The sequence below is a fragment of the Erigeron canadensis genome, chromosome 2 (assembly GCF_010389155.1).
Source record: "Erigeron canadensis isolate Cc75 chromosome 2, C_canadensis_v1, whole genome shotgun sequence".
In the NCBI taxonomy this organism is placed as follows: Eukaryota; Viridiplantae; Streptophyta; class Magnoliopsida; order Asterales; family Asteraceae; genus Erigeron; species Erigeron canadensis.
The window spans coordinates 42,079,550-42,098,006 of NC_057762.1; the positions used below are offsets into that span (position 1 = coordinate 42,079,550).

The 18,457-nt window shown below is 34.3% G+C and overlaps 3 protein-coding genes across 6 annotated transcripts; all 3 read left to right on the forward strand.

Moving 5' to 3' along the window:
* Positions 1–789: 789 nt before the first annotated feature.
* On the forward strand, positions 790–5,161 carry LOC122590283 (serine palmitoyltransferase small subunit A). Of its 4 annotated transcripts, none has more exons than XR_006322438.1 (4): positions 790–949; positions 3,785–3,885; positions 4,079–4,151; positions 4,848–5,161. XR_006322438.1 is itself a non-coding variant. In XM_043762609.1 (3 exons), exons 1-3 carry the CDS (start codon positions 2,559–2,561, stop codon positions 4,153–4,155), a joined length of 201 nt encoding a protein of 66 aa, XP_043618544.1. In that variant the 5' UTR covers positions 2,190–2,558. The 4 variants fall into 4 exon arrangements, 1 of the variants encoding a protein (XP_043618544.1); XR_006322437.1 differs by having other exon boundaries at positions 793–1,033; XR_006322439.1 differs by lacking the exon at positions 790–949 and adding an exon at positions 2,786–3,254.
* Positions 5,162–7,680: 2,519 nt separating this feature from the next.
* Positions 7,681–9,356, forward strand: LOC122589485. Its single transcript, XM_043761779.1, has 4 exons — positions 7,681–8,099; positions 8,210–8,290; positions 8,698–8,837; positions 8,949–9,356. The coding sequence occupies exons 1-4, from the start codon at positions 7,785–7,787 to the stop codon at positions 9,184–9,186; spliced, it is 774 nt and encodes a 257-aa protein (XP_043617714.1). The 5' UTR covers positions 7,681–7,784; the 3' UTR covers positions 9,187–9,356.
* Positions 9,357–13,875: 4,519 nt separating this feature from the next.
* On the forward strand, positions 13,876–18,389 carry LOC122586897 (benzaldehyde dehydrogenase, mitochondrial-like). Its single transcript, XM_043758918.1, has 11 exons — positions 13,876–14,105; positions 15,347–15,481; positions 15,583–15,725; positions 15,826–15,979; positions 16,076–16,305; positions 16,411–16,500; positions 16,867–17,040; positions 17,127–17,264; positions 17,605–17,742; positions 17,827–17,888; positions 17,983–18,389. Exons 1-11 carry the CDS (start codon positions 14,024–14,026, stop codon positions 18,254–18,256), a joined length of 1,620 nt encoding a protein of 539 aa, XP_043614853.1. The 5' UTR covers positions 13,876–14,023; the 3' UTR covers positions 18,257–18,389.
* The last annotated feature ends 68 nt before the right edge of the window (positions 18,390–18,457 follow it).

The window sequence follows — 18,457 nt, forward strand, 5'->3', positions numbered from 1 at the left end:
TCCAAGGTGTTAAAGAAATTATGATGTAGTCTAAACTTTAAAGGGAAAATATTCAACACATTTGTGATATTTCCGTTTCAACGGTAACAATTACCTGTCATTATTAATTAAAAATTCAGTTGATTGGTAGTCTTGACATATGTTAGCATAATCGCGTAGTGAATGATCATTTATAATCAACACCTTGATATCTTTGATAACTAAACTTTAGTTTTAAGGTATTTTCTGCTTCTAAAATTAAAAACTCTTTGTATTGTATAAGCTCACAACTAAAGACGCTTTCAAAGGTTTATGAAAGATAGAAAAAACCATTTTCATTTATAAAATAAAGGAAAATAAAAAGTTAATGTTATTTTTTGTTATAACTTTACGTCTTAACCTAATACAAGGTCTTACCAAGTATATATTGACATATCATTTTTTATACTGTATTTTATAAACAACAACATTTAATACAAATGTTATATCCAGATAATGGTAAATTAGGTGTGAAATACGTTTTGGAATAAGGTGGTTAAGACAGCTAAGAATTTTAATTGACTTGGTCCACTCGACCTAACAAGTAAACTAGACAAATTATTGGATTGATTTTTATAACGGCTGTATCAACATTCGGCCCTACACCTTTGCCAGCTCTCCACTTTATCCTTTTGTTGTTTCTTTTCTTTCTGCCGAGGTTAAAATAACGCCTGTTTATATATATCTTGGAAAGTTAAAGGGCTGAAATGTAAATTGTATGTGGGCCTCTGTTTGTTTCTGAAGAACACATCTTGAAACAATTTTACCTCTTTTTGGGTCAGACCTGGGCGTTTGTTTTTATTAAGCATATAGAGATCTGTCAGATTTAAGAATAATCCCATTTGATCACAGCCCTCTCCCATCTTCAACAAATAAAAAAGTTTTACCTACCCAACACCAATCTATCTTATTACCTTCAGCCTGATCGGAGGTTAATAATATACATACACATATTTATAATTATAAATATCTTATTTTATATCCTCGTCCAATTTCAGCCTAATTCGTGAATCAGGTTTTTCAGATTCTTCTTTGCTTGCTACTTAATTGTTTATTGTTGATTTCTGGTTTTATTTTGTTTTTATCTGGTACATGTTTCTGATGGGAGGATGCTACTTATTTGGGCTGCTAATTTTATTTGGAATATAATCTGCTTATTGTGGCTACTGTTAGTATTTGGTATATTACTTATGAACAACTGTTAGTAATTGCGCTATTTCAGATGTTTTTAATTAAACAAATGAGCTTGTTTTTGATGCTTTATTATAGACGAGAGTAAGTACCCGCGCGTTGCGGCGGTGAGATGGTGGGGTGATAGCTAGGTCAGAGAGTGTGATAGTCAAATGCCTACGGCCTCCGCCCTCGGATTTAAAAATTCGTCGAAAGTATATCGAATGACATCTCTAATGAAAGAGTATGAAATTTTAAGAACACCCGTACAATTTTTATAATTTATCGACGTATGATTTTTGAGATAAAAGATTTTGAATGAATTGGAGGAATATATGATTTATGGATGAAAGAGAAAAAAGATGATTGATTGAGATTTGAAGAGAGAGAAAGGGTATTATGGTTATTTTAGATATATATAGAATAGATGAGAGGGGTATTTTGGGGATGTACGTAAAATCAATATTGAAAATTTCAACTCAATGTTGAAAATCTGGAAGGAATCTGCTTTATAATATAGTATAGATGTGTCCTTACATATACAGTAGATGTTTATAAGTATTCAGATCATCAGAATGAGTTTTAGAAGGCTTTGAGCTAATATATATCTGTTTACCTTCCAATAGTACAACATGAGCCACCTGCCCAAATACACAATCCAGTTGAGAACATCCGAACAATCTTCTTGGCTAATGAAAACCCTGTATATTCGATCTTAAATCTTAAAGTCAGTTCCTTTGAAAGAAAAAAAAAAACAAATAATGATATAACAAGACATAGCAAGATGGGTGGGTTGGGTAATGGGTCAAAAAAAGTATGCATCTGCCAAATAGAAAATTATGAAAATAACAATCAAAATACAAGTATCTGAATTAAACAATTTAGGAGGTTGTATGTACTGGAAATACATTTCTAGTGACCAGTTTGATATATAACCAACTCATAAGTAAATCTTTAAAAAGATACCGGAAAAACAATGGGCTTTTGTTATACTATGAAGTGCATACCCTCGTTTAGTTCGATAGGTTTTTAGCTGAGCAATTTGTCGTCCATCTGACATCTTTTTCCAATCCAACTGGTTGAGGGACTGCCTTTTATCCGGTTTGATCATGGTAAGCGTTACATTTAAAGTTGTGTACCACTTCCTGCGAGTAGATATAACTGTGAAACTTGAAGATTATAAGATTGGAGACATGGAACACATACAGCTGAAGTTTAGAAAACGGAAGGGATACAAGGAGTCTCAGGCACCTATTCCATGATAAATTGGCCCACTCTGAAACGATGATAGTTGTCGTGCTGCGAATGTTCTGCAACACTATATTGTGATCAGACAAATATGGTAGTACAAATGACATGAATTTAACACGATGATGTGTTGTACTATTGGAAGGTAAACAGATGTATTGTAAGAGCCACCTTGAAGCCTTTTAAAATTCACACAGTAAATTTGTCCCATTTCTTTAGGTCAAATGTCTTTTGAGCTAATATATAGTTGATGCTAACTCGTCGAGTTAACTTCGAAAAGTTATTCATCGACGTATCTGTATAACCAGTGTGCTAATTATCTGCATTTACATGTATTTATTTTAATGTTGAATATTTAACTACATGCATAAGCTTTAAAGGAATAGTCCAGTTAGACAGTGAGTGTGACTTGATTTATTGATGGTGAACATGTGTTAACTTACTCTTTCGAAGTTTTGATGATTGTATTATAGGGGAGATGTCATTATACTTAAAAAATCGTCAAAGATATTGAATATTTTTATATTTATTTTAATCTACCCGTGTATGCACTGATCTGGCCTAAAATTTAGTAAGTATCGGAAATTATAAAACATAAAGGGAGTAACAACTTTATGAACTGTAAGGTAAATTGTGACAACCAAAGAAACCCCACGTACTACTTCTGTAGTGTAAGTCCTGCTCGAGATATCGGAACATCTAACAAAGTCAAAAATTGATCCCTCACTGCTGCATATTCCTGACCGGCAATTTCTACTCAATCAATTGACAGTTTTTGCCAATCTCTCATCAGTTGCATGTTTCCACTGAATTCATCAGTAATTATGCTTTCCCGGTTTCCCCCTTTTCTAATGTTATAATCTGATTGCTCATTTTATGCTGTTATAACTATTTTGGTATGAAAATAGTTTAAGTGTTTTTTTATTTATATTTTGCTAATGTGTTAGAGGTTGGTTCTGACTATATATTGATTTCGTATTTGCATCCCTTATGTCTCTGGCGTTAATAGTCATACATAAAAACTGTTTGCCCCTAAATAAGTTTCAACCGCCACGTACAAGTAAGGGCTATGAACAGCAAAGTCATAATATATATGAGAAAATGGAGTATGTGACTGTTAGACACCCAAGCTTGGGTGTAGAACCCCTCACATACTAATTTTTTAATATATCTATAAATGCTTGCCCCCCCCCCCCTCCCCATGCTTTTTATGGATTAAAAAAACAAGATGTGGGGGGTTCTACACCCAAGCTTGGGTGTCTAACAGCCACATAAACCCTAACCTCTCTCTCTCTATATATACACACACACACTATGTTTTATATATGTGTATTTGTTGTAATTTCAGGTTTAGAAACATGTCTATGAATTGGGTTCAACGCAAAATCTACTTGTACAATGTCACATTTGGACTATACATGCTCGACCCATGGGAGCGTTATTTGTTCAGTATCCTTTTCTTATTCATGCAGTTTCTTATGTTCTGTTGAAGTAACTAATCATTCGGGTTGTAATATTCTAGCACCTTGCTAGTTATTAACGAAAGCTTTTTGGTCCCCCAAAAAAACACTCTTACGTTTAGACTTTAGAAATAAACAATATAAAACAGTTAGATTGCTTTGGTTGGCTTAACTTGTCATAGATGCTTTGGTTGCTGTCTTGATGTGGTTCATCTTCTACAATGGATATCGTAACATAAATGAGATCTGCAAAAGGTAACTTTATTTCTTCTCGTTTAAGTATGGTATTTTTTGTTTATGGTGGCATATACATGGATCTTTGATACAATGTTAGTATGATATGAACGGGTTGTTCCCCCAGATATTAGTACTTGTTTGTTTGTTATCTAAAAACTGCAAGTCTCTATTCTTGAATGACTGTACACTCTTCATTATGCTATCTTTGAGGTTGTTTTACGTTGCTGCATTTCATATGATATGATTCTTCACTCTTTGAAATGCAAAATTGATGCATCCATCTATCTCATAGAAAGTACGTTTAACTTCATAACCCATTCATTGTCAATCTGGGTCGTGCTACATGTCATCTGTATTGAGAGTGTGAGATATGTATCGAGTGAAATAGTGTTTGTCATAATTTGAATACTTTACCTAAAGTAACAACTTACTTCCCTCAGATGAGTATCTGTAGTTCTCGTTTAAAAAGATAAGGAAAATATGCTTTGACTTGATCAAGTTAATCTCCAGTTATTAACTTGTTATCTATCGATTGCATCAGACCAAAAGTTTTTATTACCACTTATGTTTTTCTTGGTCTTTAGTTCGTTTAACCAATTTAATTTTGATGAACACTAGATATTTCTTATAGGTATGTATTTCTGAGATTGGTTTCTTAAAATGCTTACCTTTTCAACTTGTCTTTAATCTAAACTTTCATGTCAATTTACTCAGGTATGTTTGGTGAACCATGATTGTAGTCTGGACTAAAAGTGGACAGGGCTACCGTTCTTCTGCAAATTTATATCTGGATATAGCAAACTAAGAAAGTTTTTCTTATTTTTCGTTAGACTTAAACCTGCAATGAACTGTATTGTTGCCACTCACTTACCAACAGAGCTAAAATGCCTTGTCAGGGTTTTATGAACTTTTTTCCTGCTTGTTGTTTGTTTTTTTCCATGGTCATACATTAGACTTGAAGTTTTATTTTTCTTGTTGTAGCTTTGTCAATGTAGTAATATCATACAATTTATATATCATTTGAAGTATCTTCTTTTGCAACAATTAAAAACTGCACAGATAAAAGAGTTTCTGATCTTCTCACATACGTCCAAGTTCAACTATGTCAATAATCTACCCTTCTCATTAATTGATCACCAAAACCATGTCAATAATTTACCCGCTTCATTGATTGTCAACAAAAACTGTAAACGACAATTTAACAACCCGACCTTCAACTATAGGTTATGTTATTGAATAGGAAGTGTCTGTGAACACGTGGGTGGAACTTTCTTTCTAAACAACTTGACCTTCAACTAGTGTTTGTAAACAATTGTAGGGAAACTGTACCACTGCCTGCAAAGACCTTGTATCTGAGACGAGTTTGGGTTCGTCAACAAGTTGGTACCGTTTTTACCACTATCAGAACATGTTAGTGTTTACTGGTTCCACTTTGCTCAAACTGTAACGCCACGTGATCATTCTAATTAGTCCCAAATCAATGTCTTACAAAATTATCAAAGCACATTTTTATGTGGTCAATGCATTAGTGAAACAAGCTAGTTTAACAACCAGAATGAATAATATGAAATTTGTAACTGCAAGATTAGTTTGTCATCATTAAATTTTTTACAACCAGCAAGTGACAAGGTCAATTTAATGACCGACAGCTTTAACAAACTATGACCTATACTGCTTTCACCTAAAGGTGACCTAAAGGTTGATCTGCAAGATTCACCTGCAAACAATCCAATTCAGAATCCCATTTAACAACATATTTATCGATGGCTAATGCACTGACCGAACTAAAATTGCTGGATAGTTTTGGATTATCATTATGGGTTTGCTTACCTCTATCGAACAACATTATATAAATGGTCAAATAGCCGTTATGCTTTCATGCTTGGATTATATGTCTGTTAAGTCTTAATTGGTCTGGGGATTAGATATAGACAATCTGAACCTGTCCATCTATAACTACAAACCAGCAAAATAGGGTATGACCCAATGCGACCGACCCACCCATTTTGCCACCTCTACTGCACACCAGGAACAGCTATCATAGCACCCCAAAAAATTAAAAATATATTTCCACATAATAGCTCTTATCTCCTAAATACTATGTCCATTTAACCATGTATATAACATCATATTTTCTTTCTTGTAAACAACTGACCTGCATCTGTAGCAGTTTAGGCAGACACGTCTAGCATGCAATGGGTTATTAAGTCGTCCTGACTCCCTTACGACTTGCCCTGTATATATAAGTCGGTGTTCTGAATTGGGTAGATCATGAAATCACTACTATCTGGACGTCTAGCATATAATACTTGCACGGTACCAAAACTGGACACTGCCACTACTATCTGCACTCACAAGAGTCCCGCAACAATTGTGCAATTGACAGAACAAATAGAAACAGCAAGATTCACCTGACATAACTAATACTTTTTTGTCCGACTCCCTTTCGAGTTATAATAAAAATATTACTTCTTTTGATTCTACTGCACACCAGCAAGATTCACCAGCAAATGAATTCATATATATTTATGATCCAAAAAGCGTTTAGTAAACAGGTCAAAACAAACAAATATGGTATGACCCAACCCGGGTGACCCACCGATTGTGCATGTGACAGACAAATACAAATCTTAGGAGTATAGTGAAATTACTTTCAATTTGGATCATAAATATGTATCAATTTGGATCACTAAAATGAGCAGCATATGGGTCAGACCACAAGCTATGGTTTGTGATTTTGCAAGCCATGGTTTGCGATTTTGATGTCTATTTTGTGAAAAGTTGAAATAACTTGGGTAAAATCGATATTTTCGATGACCTTAGTTTAAGGTTATTTTGACACAGGGCCTATCGAAACGGAAGAGTCTCGGGTAGATACATAGGTTAAAACTAAAGAAAGAAAAAAGATCATGATGAAGCCGATAACTTTTTAAAAGGATCGGCACGATTAACCCGTATAACAAAATGGGTTTGGTTATGGATTACTTTCACAACTTGTCTACAACCACCTGTTCAAATTCATTCATTTTTATGGTGGTTTTAGCCTATGTTTATCGTTGGATATGTTTCATCTTAGAATACTTGGCTCTTTTCTTAGTATAATTTTTTGTTCAATACATGTGTAAAATTACTAAACCATTTCATACACGTGTTTTGGTTAATGCTAAAATTTTAATACGACTAAACTAAACGAATGAGGTTATGGTTGGGTATACATGAATCATTCAGCCCAAATAGCACTAGAATTACACGGATGAGGGTTTTTTTTTTTTTTTTTCTTTCCGTTTTCTATCATTTCTTTGACCACTCTCAGGATATTTATGCTTGAAGTTTTCAAACACAAAACTCTTGTAAAGAAACATGAGAGTTTTGCCATTAGATAACCTTGCTGGTAATTGTCATTCGTATTTGTTAGCACTAGAAGTAAATTACAGTAGTTTTTACTTTTCACCTTTTACTAGTACTTTGAGGGTTTCGATCATACAATAGTTCAAACCTCAAGGTTAATCAAGTAAATTCCTCTAAACTTTACACCCGCACAAAAATTATGACCATCTAAAGTCAAATTCCAACGGTTTTTTTTTTCCCGTTTTCCGGATCTTCCGCCCGGGATTTACCGGCGAAATAAATCACCGCCGACTACGCCGGAAAATGCCAGGTCCAGGCCCTCACATGATGTACGCCCTATCAACAGGGGTAGGTCTGATGAGTATCTCAAATGGCAGATTCAGTCCTCACCACTGCATCATCTACTCTCTCAACGCCTTTTTCGGTCCCGATATCGGCTCATTCGCCGAGTGGCTAACTTCTACCATCGGCTTAGCCGGCTTATTCGGGTCTTCGGTTGAAACCTATATTCATGATCCTTTCTTTTACACATTGATCCTTGGAATCCCCTTTTCTTTACTCTATACTCGCGTTTCGAAGTTTTTCGTCTCTAAAAGTTATCTTGATTCTATTTCAGGGGTCAGTAATTCTAATATAGATATAGATTTATCATTTATGTATGTATAGATATAGATGTGGTTAAAAGTAGTTGTGTAATGATTTGTACTGTGATTTTGTTGTGTGTGTAGGTGGGACTTAGTGTGAAGCAATGTTTGTTGCTTATATCAGCTGGTTCTTTATCTCATTTCTTTTTGGATCATTTGTTTGAGGTATTATATCTTTGATCTTAGGCGGCGGCATTGTTTTTCGAATGCATAATCTGTCTGCAAACGCAATTCTAAACACTCTCTAAATGAGTAAATATAATCTTATTACTAGGATCATTCAATGAAAAGCTTGTCAATATGTAGTTTTGCCTTATGGGCTCGTCTAGTGGTTGGCGGGTTGGCAATCCTGGGCGGAGATTTAGTTCAGTTAGTACTTGAAAGGAAGACTTTGCAAATTCATAGCTTTTCGTGTGTCATCGTTTAATTAGATGATTGATTCAGTTAAATAAATAACCTTATTTGATACGGAGTACTTGTCATTTTATTCCTTGCAAGAGTGATGTCTATGTTAAAAGTTGTTTTTTAGGTGATTAGATAATGATAATCTATGGCACCGTATGATATTGTAGGAAAACGGGCACTCTACCATGTACACTTGGATATTAAGTACTGGTTGGTGGGAAGGTCGTGCTCCTGTCAATCCAGACGCTGTTGTTGTGATCGGGCTCTTATGTACCTGTTTGATCATTGGTTTCATTCGCATCAACAGGTTCATATTTTACCTTCTTATTTATTTGTAAGAAAAAGTTATGTTTGTTCTTCTATGGATTGTGCATGCCTTAACCGGTTATCCTCTTTTCTTATTGTTCGTCGGCTGTAGGATAAAGCCTGAAAAATCTATCAGGAAACAATCAATTAACTCCACAAAGCTTATAATAGTAATTGCTAGCTTGTACTGTGTATGGTGTGTGAGCCAAATATACTTTGTTAATCCTCCAAGACCAGCAGTTGGTGAAGAAGCAGATCTTGGAGTCATTTTGTTTCTAGCTGTTTACTTCTTCCTTCCACACTCGTTATGCATCATGTCAATGCACCCACCGGAGCGACTCCCGCTTTAGCCAACTCCAGCTTGTTATACATGACCACTGCTGAATTCTAATCCATGCTTGTACCCAATATCATGTTGTATTCCATTCCCCACATGGGCAAAATACTGAATATATATTGTTAACATTAAATTTTGAAACCAGGAAAGAAACATTCATGAGTTTGTCTGGGTTGTGCAGAATGAAATGTGTTTGTTTGGTTTCAGCTCTTAAATTCGCCTATGTGTCAGTGAATTGAAATGTACAAAATGAGCCGTTGGAGACATGGCCAAAGCACTCCCGGGCGCTACTACAGATAGAGACACAAGGGAGTGGTTGTCCATCTTTTTTGGCCGTTCAAAATGTGATAACCATCCACGGATATGCCTAGACCCTTATGTAGCCAGTCTCTTTGGTGGCCAAACCCTGTGTTGGATGAAGTCCTATATGGTTAGTCATTTTACTATACTTCTAATTGTATGCTTTTTCTTCTTGAAAGGCAAAAAGAGGTTCTGTCAGATCAAACCTTTAGAAAAGATAAGACCTTGATGATTGGTGCAATTTTTTTTTTTTTTAACGGCAAAAGTGAATTTTATTGATCAACAAAACTAGCAAGGAACTAGTAGAGTTACAACCGCAAGACATAAAGAGTAGAAAAGCAATACAACTTAGGACAAGCAAGGTCCATTACACCAACTACTCCAATCGATCTCCAATCTGTTTGCTCTTGTTCTAATCCACAAGAACGCCAAAGTTCGTATCTCTTCAAATAGTAATTCAGGGGAGATGTAAACGTTACTATGCACCAAGTTGTTTCTAGCTCTCCAAATACTCCATTGGTGCAATTGAATTTGATGGAAAAGGTTAACCAATTCATTAAAAAAAACCTAATTGTTGCATCAAAAGATACGACCAATTACTTTATCTAAACTTATTAATACACTAATCCACCATCCACGAAACTTTGTCATACACCACATGAGAAAAGCTGGCCATATTTACTTACCAAAAACGTAATACGAGTACAAATATACAATACCATATTTTAGCAGATATTCACCAGATACTCAACCAATGGCAGGGCTTTTGTTGGTTTTTTTCCTTTTCAATTCGGTCAAACATTGACCCTTTTATTTTGTTGAAAACTGGAATTTGTTGCCTAAAATTGATATGGCATTTTTAATATATATTAAAACAAAATTCTTAATTCTAAATTTAAAAAAATAATGACCATTGATTGAATTCCATTTTTTATTTCCATCATTAGATCATGGTGACATCATCATTAACTAAAGAACATCATATTATTATTGTGATTCAAAAGTTCGTAAATATTAGTTTGTGTGCATTTATCCTTTTTGTACACACTTATTGGAATATACGTGTTCCATGCATATTTTTTAGTTTTATGGCTGACAACATTATTTGTTAACATTTTTCAATGACAAAGAACATCATATCATTACTGTGGTTCAAAAGTTCGTAAATATTTATTTAGATGTTAATCATTTTCATATATTAAAAGTTTTTTAATGTAAAAACAAGTACAAATTCTGCGTATTGCGCATGTAATAAGCTAGTTAGATCAAAACATCTAATATTATAAAAGAAATAAAAAAAATATTTTCGAATAATTCACACAAATAAAAAAATATATATAAAAAAAAAGAAATTAAGGAATTGTTTAAATAATTAATAATGATTTATATCTTGTTCTTTCATTTAAAACATTCATGATTTTGTTCTAATTATTGTATTTTGTCAACCCAAACAATCTAGAAATATCACAAAGTGAAAATTTTGCTTATGAGATCTAAGTATTAATTCATGTTTTTTTTTTAACAACAGTGGTGATTAGATTTAGCGACATTGCTTTTTCATCGTTCGGTAGAGATCGACTACGTCACCAGCATAGTCAATCCGAGGGCATGACTGACGGTGAAAGTCTCACTACCGTTCTAGAGTAAACCAGCTAAATGCTAGAGAAAACCCCCATGCCCCACCTCATTGGCAAAAACTTCCGAATATACATTTCAAAGGTTTCGAACCCGTGACTAACATTTGGCTGAAAGACATAAAAAACATTAAATGTTCAGTTGCGCTAAATCCTAAGGACAAGTATTCATTCATGTTAACCTAAAGGACAATGAGGATTTTAATTTAATCGACTTTGCAGCCTATCTTTTGCCAGAAATAGTTATCGCCAATCCTATTGATATTGATTGCACAACTACATGGAATCAATATTAGATGGTTTACGACTTTACGCAGATTTGTTAAGCACTTTATAATTTGAGATGCATGTACACGCATGATATAGCTCATTGGCTGCGAATTGCGATCATCACATCAATAGACCCGCCTTATATAGTTATATGGGTTGGCAATCAATGCGTAGTTGCTTTATCAGTTTATTGTAAATCTGTACGCATTTTAATTATCAAGTCTGATTACAATTTAGTACATGAAGCCAAATGAAATGGCATTCTGGAAAATGTATATAAGGTTTTACCCATAGATCATATGTTTGATACTTAGGGGTGACATTATTGTGCGATTTTTCCTTGTAAAGAGTCATTATGCCATACGGTAGACTACTAGACTCGGTTAAGATGTGTGTATACCCCAAGTGACACTTACATTTGTATGGCGAGTTGAAGTTGATTTAATACACGTCATTCCAAAACGAAGAAACCACAACTTAGCAAATGAAGTCAGCATGGTTGGCATATGCATTTGGGTTTTTTTTTTGCAAGTCATGGCCGGGTTCCACCCCTTGCGGATGACATGTGGGGTTTTTCTTTGGAGATGTCATTTAATTTGCTGTATCGCAGGTTAAGACTAAAGTCTATCCTGAATGACACTCATTATTGTATTATGAGCTGGAATACGATTTGAAACATGTCATTCGAAAAGAAAAGTTTCATCACAAACAAGCTATACGCTATGTGACGAATTGTAACTTTTCTACTAGACTAGTATGCTTTATAACTTAAGTTCTCATAAAAGACATTCCAATCGTTCATGATTTCAAACGACAGTTTGAATAATATTGCATGGCTTAATTTGTACATAAATAAATGGTAGCATGTCGCAATCATTTTGACATCGAAAATCAATTGTAGCCTCGTATTTGTACGGTATACAGTTTGGCCACCACTTCATCAAAATGATCTTTTTAGCAAGTTAGGAAGTCTTTTCGGCCAAATCAAACTAGACAAGTTGTTGGAATATAATTGGAAATATAAGGCAATTTAATATACATGCCATCTTATACTAAAAAAATTATGCATCAAAAGGCTGTTATTAGAGGTTTTATTAGATGCATGTGTTGACATTTTACTCTCAATGTTACATATCTAGCTAAAAAAAAAATAAGGGAAATGCTAAATACAGCCCTAAGGGCGGTATTTAACGTACATAAAAAAACTTGTACTTTCCATATTAAAAATTCGCCCCCTGATTTTCATGATAAATATACAAACAATTTATGCACCTTAAACACAACCCTAAAGGTTGTATTTAGCAAACCCAAAAGATAAAGCAAGCCCAACCACCAAGATTAATCAACTATTATCTGAAAGAAACAAGGATATAATTGGTGGAAATTTTGACATCTAGCCTTATATGAGAATGACATGAAAATGAGATAATGCTTCTTACGGGCCATGTATTGATTGCCTTGAATCTTGATCCACTTAACTCGTTACAATTTTACTATTCAAAAAATAAAGTCGTCGCAATTTCAAATATTAAGTGATAAAAGATAAAGGGTTATAATCGATCATGTAACTAATTTTAATTATTATTAGCTACTAAGGATATTTGCGCAATATAGTGACGATATATATGATGGTGATGGTGACAACAATTGTTGTGGTGATGACGGTAGCGACCAAACAATTAGTGGTGTAGATCAATAATATTGATGTAAAACGTAGTATGCATATTTGAGAAGAAAAGAGATATACGTATCATGTAAAAATAATAAAAAGAATAATATGGATACTTTTGCATATTTATTTAATTTTTCTAAATTTTCAACTATAATAATATTTATTTATAAAGTAAAGTAACCATGTTTACACCAAACATAATATAAAAAAAAACAAAACTTTAAGCTACAAATCAATAATCTAAGCAAAATATTACAGTATCACTTACCATTACTCTTACACCATCACTATTTAATTATTTATCATCATTCAAAGGCGAATTCCGGTCAATAAAACCGGATATATCATGACTTATAACCCCAACGTTACGTGTTTGTTGAAAACTTTGAATTGAATAATCAAGCATTTTAATTTTGATCTAAATCAAATATTATTTCACATCATGCAAAACATATATATGATTCTTGTTTGTCGTGGTTAGTCGATTTGAATTTTACGGAGTATTATTTTTCTAAAAGATTTTGCATCACTCTCAGACTCTCTTCACATTATTCAATAAAATAAGGCATACTAGCTACTGTATAAAATAATGACCAGAATTATAATTTTCAAGGATATTGAAATAATATATATACCTTAGTATATTAAAGATCGTATCCATTTTCAATTAAAATATATATATATATATACCAAATCCCAATGAGTGGACTAATCATAGTTCGAGTGTGAGTGTGTGACACACCTAACACGAAAGAAAAAAAAAAGGTGGCCAGGCCAGGATAACGTTTTCAACCATTCTTGTGCATATAAAATATATGAAATAGTCACAACCAATGCCACATGATCACGTGTTACTACTTCTTCTCTTGCTTAGTGTGCTTTCTTCTTACAACACACTTGTATAATACATACACAAAATACACATACACACATACAAGTCCAAGAATACACAGCTGGTCCAGTTATCGACAAATATGGCAGCAGCTCGAAGAATCTCCGGCCTCATCTCCCGGTCCCTTTCTTCACGTCCCTTTTCATCTTCAATCCTTTCTCAAGGTCAGACTTTTACTATGTAAAAAAAAAAAAAACACTGTTTGTTTATTCATAATATCATCTGGGCTGTTTCTTTTTACCATCCTTTCTAAGTTGGTAACTTTTTTGTAATGAAGTTTATATCTTGATCATCTTTTCTGATTATTAGCTATAGAAAAAGTGATATAAAGATTGGAAAGATTTTGGTTATACAAAAGGGTTCTGTTTTTATTTTGTTGGGTTTTGAAAAAGGTGTAAACTTGATGCTCTATTTGTGTTACTATTTACCTTTGTGATTTGATGTTGTTATATTGGGTTTGATGTAAATAGTAGTTGAGAATTTATCAAAGTTCTTTTGGCCCAGCAGTGTTCGTTATATTCGAGAATTATATATAATAAATCAATGGTTTGTGAGTCCCAATTTGAATAAATTGTAAATATGTGGATAGTGAAAAGGCAAAATACATTGAGATAACTTTTATGTGGAACTTATTAAGAATTTAAGATGGGTTTGGTGGGATTCTGAATAGTACTACTGACAGAATTTATGCTTTGGAGATAGTAACTTCTTTTTGTAGAATTTAAGATGAGTTTGGTGGGATTGTCTGGTCTAGCATAATAAGTACTATATGATTGAAGTGAATATTGTATCTTCGTATTGTCTGTTAAATTAATAAATCATTGTACTGTGAACCAGTGTAAATGAATTGGCGTTTTCCTATTCGGGTTATCCGGGACGTGCGAGTCTTTTCTGACTTAGATGTACGCGGCTTAACCGGGTATCCCGTGGTTGTTTCCACTTCCCTGCCCACCCTTAAGATTGTACCTAGAGCAGTGGCGGCTTAAGGTTTTTTGAGGCCTCAAACGGTATCAATTTTTGAGGCCTAGTTCATTACCATATAAATTAGAGTAAAAGAGAAAAGCAAAAAAAAAATAACTCGATTTTTATTATAAATAAAAAAGATATGGATGTTGATACCAAAACCAATAAGGGCGTTACTATAATGCAAATTATATATCTTAGTTAGTCCAAAATCCAAACATTAAGTCGAATATACAAAATATTGAGGCCTCAAAAATTTGGGGGCCTAAAGCGACCGTCTAGTTCCATAGTACTGTTGAGACACCTCTGACCTAGAGGGATTCGAACCGGAGATCATTGTAAAGATTTCATGATGTTAACCATTAGGTCACCTTCAAGGTGGCTTATACTGTGAATCATTGTGTGAGAAAAGGTTTTCACTTTTATTTTGTTTTTATTTCAGGAAACAGATCTAATTTGGGAAGTAAAGTATCAAGATATAGTACTGCTGCAGTACTTGAAGAACCAATAACTCCACCTGTTAAGATTAATGACACTCAACTTCTCATTAATGGGAAATTTGTTGATGCAGCTTCTGGTAATGTTTATGTTTTGTTTGCTGACTTCGGGTTATATTTGATTCATTAGTTTTTCATCTAATGTTGACGAAAAGTTGGAATATTTTATGACTGATATCAGGAAAGACATTTCCAGCCTATGATCCCCGTACCGGGGAAGTCATAGCCAATGTAGCTGAAGGCGATGCAGAAGATATCAATCGTGCAGTTGCAGCTGCTCGCAAGGCTTTTGATGAAGGCCCCTGGCCTAAAATGACTGCTTATGTAATTTTTTTAATTTCGTACCATTTGTTTGTACATTCCGTGACTTAGGATTTTAACATTTTTCATCTTATGTAACCTTTCTTTCCTTTCATCCTTGCAGGAAAGATCGTGTGTATTACTAAGATTTGCTGATTTGGTGGAAAAACACAATGATTCTTTAGCAGCTCTTGAGACATGGAATAACGGGAAGCCTTATGAACAGGCAGCCCAAGGCGAAGTACCAATGTTTGCACGTTTATTTCGCTATTATGCTGGTAAGTGATAATGGAATCCTATCAATGCATTTGGCGAATTCTTTTAACTGTTCACTGTTAAGCATAATATGCTTATCATGTTCATGAAATTTGCAGGTTGGGCGGATAAGATCCATGGTATGACAGTTCCAGCAGATGGACCTTACCATGTGCAGACTTTGCATGAGCCAATCGGGGTTGCGGGTCAGATTATCCCATGGAATTTTCCTCTTCTTATGTTTGCTTGGAAAGTCGGACCTGCCCTTGCTTGTGGCAACACAATTGTTCTAAAAACAGCTGAACAAACTCCATTGACCGCTCTTTATGCTGCAAAGTTGCTTCATGAGGTTACATAAACTTTTGATAATGATGATATTGGTTAAAATAGTTTCTTTTGTTTTGGTTAGCATATAGATTAATGACCTTGTTTACGTACATGTTTTGTGGGGTAGGCTGGTCTTCCTCCTGGCGTCCTTAATATTGTTTCAGGCTATGGTCCGACTGCTGGTGCAGCTCTTGCTAGCCATATGGATGTTGATAAGGTAAGTAGTTAATACGTAAATTCTTATATCTGGTTCTTTAATGAAGGCGGCAATTTCAGCCCATTTATTAATATAAACAGGTAGCTTTGGGCTCCATTCTATCTGGTCAAATAAGTTCATTCGTAATGCATAAACCTACTAAATCATTGTTTCCTATTGTTATAGGAAAAAGTTATATTTCACGTCGTATTTGACACATAATTTGTAAACAAAACTAAATGCTTTAGGGAAGAAGTCCTTCGGGTCAATTATAACCTGACTCGAACAGTTTTGACACCAACCTGTTTTTATCCATTACCTCACCTCCCCGTTTCTCCACATATACTCATAAAGATTAAGTTTATGATTGAATGCTTGGATTTGCAGATTGCTTTCACAGGGTCAACTGAGACTGGTAAAATTATACAAGAATTGGCTGCAAAAAGCAATCTTAAGCCAGTGACTTTAGAGCTTGGGGGTAAATCGCCTTTTATCGTGTGTGAGGATGCTGACATTGATCAGGCTGTTGAGCTAGCACACTTCGCTCTCTTCTTTAATCAAGTAAGTAATTTATAGGTTCCAGGTTTTTTCCACAAAAATATGTTAAACAAGAGTTAACTCGTAGTACTGGGCTAAACTCTATACAGGGTCAATGTTGTTGTGCGGGTTCTCGTACATTCGTTCATGAGAGTGTACATGATGAGTTTTTGGAGAAAGCAAAAGCACGTGCTCAAAAACGCAGTGTTGGTGATCCTTTCCAGAAGGGCATTGAACAAGGCCCTCAGGTATATAAATTTACATCTGTGGGGTGGCAAAATGTGTGTGCTGGATAATCTATCATAACGGTTAAGTTTTATTACCGGTTTGGCTTTCATAGTTATATAGATAGTGGAGCTGTTAATTAAGATTATGAGAAAAAGTTATTACAATTATTTGTTTTGAAGGTTATGCATTTGAATACATTTGGAAGACTTTCAACCTACAACCTATTGCACCCCGTTTTGTTTTAGTTGAATTTTAGCTCTTTTAGCCTAACCTATTTAACTCATTATAGGTAGAATGTTTTCAATTCAATAGTTTTGTTTCTATCTATCCTTGCTAAAAGCACCGTATAAAAATATACAGATAGACTCTGAACAATTTGAGAAGATTCTACGTTACATAAGATCAGGAGTCGAAAGCAATGCTACCCTTGAATGTGGTGGCGAAAGATACGGCTCTAAAGGTTACTACATCCAACCAACTGTTTTCTCTAATGTCAAGGTATGATGCTTTAACAAAAAAGTCTGGTTTATTCATTCACCTAGTTTTAATTTTTTGAAATTAGCGACCATTACATATAAACAGGATGATATGCTGATAGCTCAAGATGAGATCTTTGGCCCGGTTCAAACCGTCCTGAAATTCAAGTAAAGTCATCTTTGTAACATTGTACACTATGTTTACAGAACCTAAAACAAATTCTTAATCTCATGTTATCAATGTTTTTGTTTCTTATGACAGTAAGCTTGATGAAGTGATAAAAAGGGCAAACGCAACACGATATGGTCTTGCAGCTGGTGTGTTCACCAAAAACATTGATACAGCAAATACATTGACCCGGGCATTGAGGGCTGGGACTGTTTGGGTGAATTGCTTTGATGTTTTTGATGCTGCAATTCCATTTGGAGGGTACAAGATGAGTGGTATTGGAAGGGAGAAGGGTATATACAGTCTTCACAATTATTTACAGGTGAAGGCTGTTGTTACAGCGTTGAAAAATCCGGCTTGGTTGTAACTTTCTGAATGTGTACTATATATGTTTGTTATATAGTACTTGAGAATTTGGATGGATGCTGTAAGAATAATAATCACTCTTCGTTTCTGGTTCATAATCTTATATTGAAGTGAAGTGATAAGATTTTGTTGAAGAAATGTGTTCACTTTCTAAAAGAAGCATGGAAACAAAGATAGGTAGTAGATATAAATATTATATACG